Genomic DNA, 9,670 nt, shown 5'->3' with positions numbered 1-9,670 from the left:
CCGCCCGACTGGCCTCCACCGAGCTCACCATGGGAGCCCCTAGCACCCCCCAGTACCAGCACCACGCCGGTGCCCCGACGGCCAAGCCCAAGTCCGCGCCGCTGCCCCCGCCCCGGGCCATCCCGCGGCCCCAAAAGGCCACCAGCCGCGTGATTCGCACGGCCCCCATCCGGGCCAGCGCCTTTCGCTGCTTCGCGGCCATGATGGATCCGGCGGCCATCCAGTGGATTCGGCCTGAGACCCAGTCGCGCCGGGTGGCCGGCACCGCCGGGCAGGTGGGCGCCGTGTACGTCCGGTCGCTGGAGGAATCGCGCGTGCGCGACCGGCGCATGTCTTCCTCGCCGGTGTGCGAGCGCCGGGAGTTGGTCGAGTGTGTGCCGGGTGCGTGAGATTCGACTTCCCCTTCGGCCCCCCCCCCCCCCCCCCTCGCAACGTGTAATTCTTGCTGACTCTCGGACAACACGCCCGATTGCCATCCATACGGTGGGTGCCGGGACGATGGGCCTCTCCGGCCGCCGGGGGCTCTCTCTCCCTCTCGCTGCTCTCTACAGGCCAGCGCCTTGTCTGGCACATCTGGCGCGACGACAAGACCTATCCCTACGCCGAGGTGGTCACCTTCGAGGCGGACCGCGCCGGCGCCGGCACCAGTACGTCCCTTCCTGCGCCGTCCCTCCGTGCTTTCGATTATCTGGCAGCGGGCACTCTGACACCTCGGTCCCATTGTACCCTCCCCGTGGCGGCCGGTGCAGTCATCCAAATCGAAACCAAGCGTCTGCCCCGGCCGCGGGCCACCCGCGAGCAGGGAACCTGGGGCGCCGTCGTCCGTGCGCTGAAGTCCCTCAATGGCCGGCCCCCGGCTGGTCGGCCCCTGTCCCTGCCTCGGAAGAAGAAGGAGCTCTACTGGTCGCTGGCCACGATTGCCACGCTGATCGAGGGCTTTGAGGATGACGCGCCGAAGGGCGGCTCGCCGGCCAAGCAGCACTGGTGACCGATGGGCCTTACCCCTGGGGAATCCCGCTCGTTGCACGAGAGAGAGGGAGAGAGAGAGAGGGCAGCACAGAGCGGGAGAAAGCCGCCGGAGAAAGAGAAACGGCCTGTGGCGACCCTGTGTGACTTGGGCTTGCCCCTCGGGCTCGTGCGCCCCGCCGACCCCCGATCCATGCATGGCTTTGGAGCTGGTACCCCCTCGAGCAAAGACACATGCACCACTGTGCATGCCAGCGCCCTCCCCAAGAGGAGAAAAGGAAGAGAGAGAGAGAAACCCGGAAAAGGCGGGGCACGCAAAGAGCAAGACCGGGAAGAGCACGGCGCGGCGCGGGAAAAAAAAAACCCCAACCAATAAACATCTGTCCTTGTTGAACACAAATCCACGCGCCAACATGTGCCTGTTCGGTCGCCTGCATCCGGGGAGCGCGCACGTTTCCCGGAAAACGCCGCAGGGGCGCGGGCAGGGCCCCACCGGGAATCCCCCTCATGCGGCCGTGTGTGTGTGTGTGTGTCTGTGTGTGTGACACGAAAAAAAGTGAAAGAGACGCTTTATTTGAAATAACAGGAGAGAGGAGCGGGGGAACCGAGGGAGAGGGGCGCCAGGCGGGCGCGCCTCACTCGTCCGAGGGAGGGGCCGTGGCCGCGGCGGGCGGGGCCGGAGGCGCTGCCGTCGGGCGACGAGGGGCCACCGGTGGCGGGGGGCTGAAGCCGGCGGTCGCGGCCGATGACGGCGGCGGGGGGCTGAAGCCGGCCGCGACAGCGGCCGCCGGGACCCCACCACCCGGGGCGTCATCCAAGAACGGCAGCCGGGGGAGAGGCTTCGGCGGGGGGGTCGGCTTGGAGGAGGCCGGTGGCGGCGGCGGCGGCGGGGGGGTGGCCTCGCCGCCGATCTCCGGATGCTGCTGAGCCGATGACAGGGATTCGGCAGACCGGGCCGCCATCGGGAGATGCGAGCGCGAGGGGCCATACTGACCACCGACGCCCGAAGGGAGGGAGGAGGACTCGCGCGCGGCGTCATCGTCGCTCAGACCGCCGGCCGGTCCAGGCTCGCCGCTCGCCGAGGGGGGCAGGGCATAATCCCCGACGCCGGCCGCCGGGAGGACCGGCACCCGTCGCGGGGCCACCGACGGAGGCCGGGGCTTGGCAAAGCGCATTTCATCCAGCCCCGGGGCCGCGGTGGGCGGGGGCATCCGCGAGGCCGAGGACCCGGGCTTGGCCGATGGCACCGGCGGCGGCGGCGGCGAAGCCGCCGGCCGGACACCAGACGACACCGCTCCCCCCAGGGGGGGGACCGAATCGTCAGCCAGGGACCCGGTGGAGGAGAACACCGACCGGGGAGGGAGCGGCTGATGGGGAGACGACGAAGCCCCAGTGGACGCCGCACCAATGGAGGCGGAGCTGGACGGCCGACTGTCGACCGCCGCGGCTCCGCCACTGCCCCCGTCCCCGGCCAGGGACTCCAGACTGGAGCTCAGCCGGGTGAGCATGGTGCCGGCCATGGGGTGAGTCGGCGAGGGGGTAGGGTCACACTGTTGCTGCTGCTGCTGCTGCTGCTGCTGCTGCTGCTGCTGCTGCTGCTGCTGCTGCTGCTGCTGCTGGGCCACTGGGGGCTGCGGCGAGTGGGTCGGACGCGGCCGGGGGGTCGGCCGTGGGGCCACTGGCGGGCCGGCCGAGGGGCCGGTCGAGAGGCCCGGCGCCGGGGAGCCCCCGCCGGAGGACACCGGAGGCCCGGCGGTCGGGGCGACCGTGGCCGAGGCCACAGCCGATTTCGGCGCCTCGGTCACCGGGGTCAGCGACAGGCGCCCTGGCTGTGTCGGCTGCTGCGAGTGGCCACCGGCACCCGGAGCCCCGTCGGCCGAGAAGATGTTGCCGGCCATGACATCCGGCAGCCGGGTGGTCTGCTTGGTGACCATGGTCAGCAGGAAGCGCGTCAGGTTGATCAGCCGAACCTGGCGGTCCTGCTCCTGCATCAAGTGCGCCGTCATGGCCGGGCTCAGCAGCGTCCGCAGGCGGTCCAGCAGCTGGGCCGATGGAGCCCCGGCACCGGGGGAGATGGTCCCGCCGGAGCCGGTCCCGGCCGCATGGCCAGCCGGCCCCGCGGCCGAGATGGCCCGGCCAGCCAGAGACCCGCCCGGGGCCGTGCCGGAGCCGGCCCCCGGCCCGGCCGAGGACATGCGCACCCCGGGGCCCGGCCCGGCCGCCGGCAGGGCAACCGTGCGCGAAGTCCGCGCCGGGCCGAACACCCCGGCCAGCTGGCCCAACACGCCCACTCGGTCCCCGAGGCCGAGCAGCACCGCGGTGATGGTGCTCTCGTCGGTTTGCGAGCTGCGCACCGTGCGCGCGGTCACCGACCAGGTGGCGCACTCGACCAGCCCACCGAAGCCAAGCTCCTGCAGTGAAGCCGGCCGGAAGGGCTGCGTCGGCGGCTGGATCAGGTCCGGCCGGGACTTGTCCAGCTCATTGCGCTGCTTGTGCAGCAGGAACTGCTGGTGCTGGGCCTGCTGCAGCAGGGCCGCCGTCGGGAAGGGGTTCTGGTACTGGAAGACCACCGTGCCGCCATGGTGCGAGTGCTGGCCTGGCAGGCCGCTGCCAGTCCCGGCCCCGGTGTCGGTCATGACCAGGGCCACGGCCGCCGCCGCGGCCAGGGTCATCGGGCTGCTGTTGGGCAGCTGCGAGGAGTCCGGGTTCCGGTGCGAGCTCTGCTGCAGAGCCTGATCCATGGAGATGGCCACATGCGAGGAGTTCAAGTCCGGCCCACGGGCCAGGATCATGGACACCGTGATTTGGTGCACCACCGAAATCAGGCGCTGGTCGATGGACCGCGACACGGTCATGGCCATACGATCGGCGATCGACGGGTAGAAGGGCGCCAGCAGCCGCGGCATCTCCTCGGCCACCTGGGCCAGGAGCGAGTAGATGAAGAATTGCTCCTGCTCATTCTCCGAATGCCGGAGCATGGTCACCAGCATGCTGATCAGCAGGACGGCCGTGCGCTCACTTCGCAAGTCGAAGTAGTCCAGGAACCGGTCGAACCGGGCATGGGGGAACCCGGCCTCCGGGCCGGCGCCCGGATGGTCCGCCGTGAAGTGCGTCACCCCGGCCACCCACAACAGCGACCGGAGCATGGCCGGATCGGCCAACGGCGCCAGCGGCAGGAAGAACCCCAAGCGCTCCGGTGTCACCCGGTTGCCCAGGGGGTTTTCCGCCAGCAGGAGGTCCGTCGAATCGGCCGACAGCCCGCCGGAGCCTTCGGATGACAGGCCCCCGGCCGAAGCCCCGGCCACCGTCGGCACGGACTCCGGACCCCGGGCGGCATTCGGGCCACCAACCAGCAGCAGGGGCGTCCGGACGGTGGGTTCCGTACCGGGAGGGCCGCCTGCGGCTCCACCCGGACCGCCGCTCGAGGCCGCCACCCCATACCGCGGGCTGCTCACCTCAAGGAGGGTGTGGAACAGCCGCTGGGTGGACGTGCTGGTGGACACATGCTTCAAGCCACGGTAGAGGATGGACGCCAGGGCGAAGGAGAAATTCTCATCGAAGTTGGCGGCCACCATGTGATCCAGCTGCCGCAAGAGCAGGTGCAAATCCGGCGAGGCACGACGCGCGGCCATCATCACATCGCCGAAGGACGGCCCGGAGGCAGGGGCACCGGCCGCCGTGGCCGCCACCGCCGCCGCCACCGCCTCGCCCAGCTGGTAATGGTCGTAGATGGTGGTGCCATCCGGGCCGGGCACCGTGGCATACCGGTTGAATGCCCGCAGGAGGACATCCAGCAAGTCCACCGCCTCATTGAACAGGTCCAAGTGGCCCATGCTGATGATGACCACGGAAATCCACAGCAAGGTGGGCAGGTGGCGAACAGCCACGCCATGCGTCAAGTGCGGCGAGATCTTCGACACACACAGGAGCAGCGAATTGATCAGCAGCAGGACCTCATCTTCGGTGGGGAAGCTGACGGCCACCGCCGTGGCCAGCCCCTGGGACAGGCCGCTGAGCGAGCGTGACCGGCAGTCCAGCAGCAAGCGCGAGATCTCCCCCTCGGGGAAGGATCCCACCGGGGCCGGGGGCAAGAGGGCACCGGCTGCCGTGGCCCCCGGGGCAGCCGCCCCACCGGCGCCGGCGGCGGCGGCGGCGGCGGCGGCGGCCACCTCGGTCGAAACCCGGCGCGGACCGCCGGCCGCGGCCCCCCCGCTGGCACTCCCCCGGGACAGGGTGCCACCCGAGGCATGCTGCGACGTCCGCCGACTGAGGGCCGACTGGGCGGCGGCCACGCTCGACAGCAGGCTGTCATCGGCGAAGAAGCGCAAATGATCCACCGCCCCCTCCAGGGAGTCCAACACCCGCAGGAGGTTGGCCTCGCTCTGCTTGGAGAACTCCGGCGACCGGTTGGTCAGGCAGCCGAGCACCACGAACATGCGCGACTGGATGACCGCAATGTGCGGGGTGAAGGCAATCGACAGCACCAGGTCCGACCACCGGGACAGCGTCCGGCTGGCGATGTCCGGCGAGGCAATGGCCACGACATCCAAAATGTCCAGACACTTCTCGCAGAAGGCCGACAGGGCCGACAGGGGGACCCGCTCGCGGGTCATCATGTCGGCCAGGGAGTTCAAGTGCAGCGGGGCAAAGTGCAAGCCGGCCAGCTGCCGGCCACCGACCGACCCGGCCGCCCGCGACAGCTCAAACACCCGGACATTGCCCTGGCGCAGGCCGAAGTGGATGAGGAAGGTACTGGTGGCCAGCTCGTCCAAATGCAGGGCCATCTTCTTGACGGCCTCCGGCCGGTGGGCGATGGCCGTGCCGAGCGACTGCACCGCATTGATGATGATGCCGTAGGCCGTGGACCGGAGCAACGGCGGCCCGACACCGAGGACGGCCGTCATGCAGTGCAGCAGGTCGGCCAGATTCTCCTCCAGGCACAGGCGATTGTGGAAGGACAGCATCAGCACAAAGCGCAGCAGCACCACAATCTCGCCCCAGGCCCAGGCTGCCTGGACGGAATTCTGCGCGCGCGCCGTCTGGTCCACGGCCGAGCACAGGCGCGAAAAGACGATGGACGCCACCACGCGCGCGGACTCCGGCGACACGGAGGCCAGGGTGACCGCCGATTCGGCCATCACCTCGGCCTCGCGCGAGCCAAACCGATGATCCAGGGCCTTGGTGATGAAGGCATTGAGCACCGGGCCCAGGGCCGAGGGCGACAGGGCCACCGTGTACCACACCTTCGATTGGATGGAGGGGTTCATCTCCGACTCGCCGAGGGTGATCTCCACCAGCTGGTGGATGATACGCGAAATGAGCCGGTCCGTTTCGTGGCCATCCAAATCGCTGTAGGCACTGCTGCCGGCCCGGGCAAGGGCCCCGGCCGTTCCGTCCACATCGCCGGACCCCGGGCCGCCGGGGCTGGCCAGCGTGCTGCCGGGGTTGCTGCCGGGGTTGCTGCCGCCGAGGCCGCCCGCCCCGCTGCTGCCGGTGGAGGCCATCGGGTCGAAGTCCGGGCCCTCATCGCTGAAGGAGTCCATGGAGGCCTGGCTGCGCTGGGCCATCAGCACCGCCAGGTTGTTGAGCCAGGGGGCCATGTACTCCAGGGCGAAGTGCTTCATCTCCTTGGAGGAGTTCTTGAAGCCGGTCAGCACCTCGAAGAGGAACTCCAGCGTCAGGTGAGGCTCCTTCTCCGAGAGCTTGCGGCTGACGGAAATCACGAACGACGTGTTGTTGGAGGGGATGCACATGCCCTTGGCACGAAGTAGCTGGTTGGACACATCGAACTGGAAGGTGATCGACAGCGAGCACAGCAGGTCATATGCCGCCAGACGGAGGTCGGGATCGTCACTGCGTGGTTGTGTGTGAGGGTGGCCGGAGGAAGGTCGAGGTTAGCGCGGTGTGTGGGCCGACCGGCCGGCCGGCCGGCACCCGGCCGTGGGGCCCATGCAGCAGTGACACAGGACCGAGGGCCGGACACCGCCAACATCCCCAGGGACCGTGGAAGGGAGCGGCGCCCGGCACACAAGGCATGGCCATGCAGCAGCAGGGGAGCCGGACCGGGGGGGGGGGGGGCACAAAGGAAGGCGGAAAAGAAGAAAAGAAGGAGGAACGCGCATGCGTGCCGGAAGGGGAAAAAAAAAAAAGCGAAAAGCGCGAGAAAGACACATACCTGCCCATGTTCAGCAGGGCCATGTTCAACAGGGTGCCCGGAACATCCTTCGGCCGGATGGTCCGTGCCACGTCAGTCAGGAGGTTGGCATCGTGGGCCTCCTTGAGGGTGCGCAGCGACAGGGTCAGCTCCTCGATGACCGAGAGGTTGTCACTGCCGCTCGGGGCCGAGCCCACAGTCGTCAGGGAGCTCATGCGCATCGACGACCGGCCCAGGGCCCCGGGCCTGACACCGGACCCGGAAGAGGAGGCGCTGACCCCGGCCGAGCCTTCGACCCCGGCGGTGCCAGGGCCAGCTCCGCCGGCCCCGGTGCCGCCACCGGCCCCGGCGCTTCCCGGAACCATGCGCATGACAATCGACGTGTAGGTGGACGTGCGCGCATCGAACAGCTTCACCACCAGGGTCATCGGGGTGCGCCGGCTCAGGTCAATGTCCTCGATGGAGGACGACAGGTAGTGATCCACCAGCTGGGCCGAGCGGCCGAGGATCGGCTTGCCCTCCACCGTCATCAGGCAGAAGGAGGCCCCCCCGACGCCGAACACCACCGGCACGCTGTCCTGCCGATTGGAGGAGTCCCCGGTGGCCGTTTGCATGCAAACCAGCTGCTGGAAGAGCTTGGCCGGCTTGAGCAAGGGCCGCTCCACACTCTGGCAGTACATCTTCTCCAGCAGGTAGGAGTAGCCGGTGGCAAAGTCCCCGGGCACATCGGCCGCCGAGGCGGCAAAGTGCGTGCGCTCCTGCAACTGCGGCGTGTAGAAGGGCGACAGGGTGGTGGAGGCAAACTTCCGGAAGAGATTGTTCGGGTGCACGAACAACAGGGCATTCAGCGACTGCCCGGCGTTCTTGTTGGTAGCCGCCAGGGCTGCCAGCAGGTTGGCAAACTGCAGGATCCACTGGGCCGGGATGATGTTCTCCTTGCGGAAGAGCAGCAAGTCCACCATGACGTCGAAGGAGCGCTCCAACACCGGCCGCAGGGTGTCCAGGATGTAGTACAGCAGCAGCGACTCGTCCACCTGCGCCGTGACATACTTGCGGGCCAGGAAGACAAAGAGCGGCCGCGGCCGATTGGGCACCGGCACCAGCCGGAAGACCCCGAGGTCGCGAATGGCCTGCGTGTTGCGGCCCTGGTGCCGGCTCATGAACTGCTCGAAGAGGCCAGCCTCGGCACCGGCACCGGCGCCAGCCCCGGGCCCGGCCCCGGGCCCGGCTCCGCCGCTGGTGGCATACGGCGGGAGCTGGCCCGTCTGCACGATCATGTGGGACACCGCGTCCATGGTCTTGCGCAGGAGGGCCGGGTCACCGACGATGCTCTTGACCTCGGCCTCCACCGGCGGCACCGGCGCCTTGGGGAACCAGGTTTTGCGGATGTCCCCGGCCGGCGCCGGGGCCTGGTCGTCCTCCGACCGGACGGAGGACGCCATGACCACATCGCCGATGGGCGGGGCGGCGGTGACGGCGGCGGCCGCCACAGCGGCCGCCGCCGCCGCCCGGCTGAAGCCCGGCCGCCCGGCCGACGAGGACATCAACACGATGTTGTGCACCTCGCGGCTGATTTGCTCCTGGTACTTGAAGAGGAACTCCGACACACCGACCACGGCGTTGATGTCGGTCAGGCCCTTGACCGTGTAGGCGTCCAGGTCGCCCGGGGACCGAGCACCACCGGTCAGGGTGGCCCCGATGGCCGACGCCGCCGAAGCCACATGGGCCGGGGCCTGGTGCAGGAGATCCTGCGCCGAGGGACAGGCCTCAAGCGACCCGCTGCTCGAGGACACCGCATCCAGGAAGGTGAACACCCGCGGCATGTATGCCCGGTAGAGCGAGGTCAACAGGCCGTCGGCATTCCCATGCTCCGACGCCTTGAAGGGGATTTGGTTGGCGATGTTCTGGATGAGCTTGGTGATGAGCATGAGCGCCCGACGGCCGGCCTGGCCCCCGAGCAGGCCGTCCTCATTGACGGCGAACAGCAGCCCGGGGTTGAAGACCCGCAGGAAGAACAGCCCGCCGATGCCCTTCAGCTCATCGTCCGAGGCGTCGCCAAAGTGGTGAACGATCGACACCCGCACGCTGTGGTACAGCTGGCGGATCTTCGCCGGCAGCCGGGCCGCCGAGGCGAGCACCGCGTCCAGGAAGTACCCCACCACCGACACCAGCCGTTGGGCATTGGCCGCTGCCTGTTGCTTGGGGTCCGGCCCGGTCAGCCGGCTGGCATCCACCTCGAAGAGCCCGGCCGCGGAGAAGGCCTCATTCGGGACCGGGGCGCCGTCGTTGGTGGCGGAGGCTGCGGCCAGGGCGGCCGCGTCGGCCCCGGCCTGGACCGTCTCGCGCAGGTGCTTGATGCAGTCGTCGATGATGGCATCGAGGTAGGACGAACTGAGTAGAGGGAAGGGGAGAGGGGGGGGGAGAGGGGGAAGAAGGGTCAGGCGCGGGAACACAAGCCCGGAGGAGCGAGGCGCGGGAGAGTACACAGGAAGGCGATCGGAGGCGGAGGAAAAGTGAAAAACAAGCCCATTTGGACAGACAACCCGCCCC

The 9,670-nt window shown here is 69.2% G+C and overlaps 2 protein-coding genes across 2 annotated transcripts in view; one reads left to right on the top strand and one right to left on the bottom strand.

Moving 5' to 3' along the window:
• Positions 1–29: 29 nt before the first annotated feature.
• H696_05195 (hypothetical protein) lies at positions 30–1,050 on the top strand (the record flags this gene model as incomplete). Its single annotated transcript, XM_009499052.1, has 3 exons — positions 30–381; positions 552–647; positions 750–1,050. The coding sequence occupies 3 exons, from the start codon at positions 30–32 to the stop codon at positions 986–988; spliced, it is 687 nt and encodes a 228-aa protein (XP_009497327.1). The 3' UTR covers positions 989–1,050.
• Positions 1,051–1,601: 551 nt separating this feature from the next.
• The window catches only part of H696_05194 (hypothetical protein), a gene marked incomplete at its 3' end in the record, with an annotated part of 15,586 nt that continues 7,517 nt past the window's right edge, over positions 1,602–9,670 (bottom strand). Inside the window, exons 8-10 of the mRNA XM_009499051.1 lie at positions 7,502–9,511; positions 7,142–7,300; positions 1,602–6,819 (exon numbers count right to left, since the gene is read on the bottom strand). Coding sequence (XP_009497326.1) covers positions 1,602–6,819; positions 7,142–7,300; positions 7,502–9,511 — 7,387 coding nt within the window. The remainder of the gene's footprint in view (positions 6,820–7,141; positions 7,301–7,501; positions 9,512–9,670) is intronic.

This window comes from Fonticula alba, assembly GCF_000388065.1.
Source record: "Fonticula alba strain ATCC 38817 unplaced genomic scaffold supercont2.9, whole genome shotgun sequence".
NCBI lineage: Eukaryota > Rotosphaerida > Fonticulaceae > Fonticula > Fonticula alba.
Note: the sequence above shows the minus strand (reverse complement) of the source record. Positions and strands in the feature narration are given on the sequence as shown.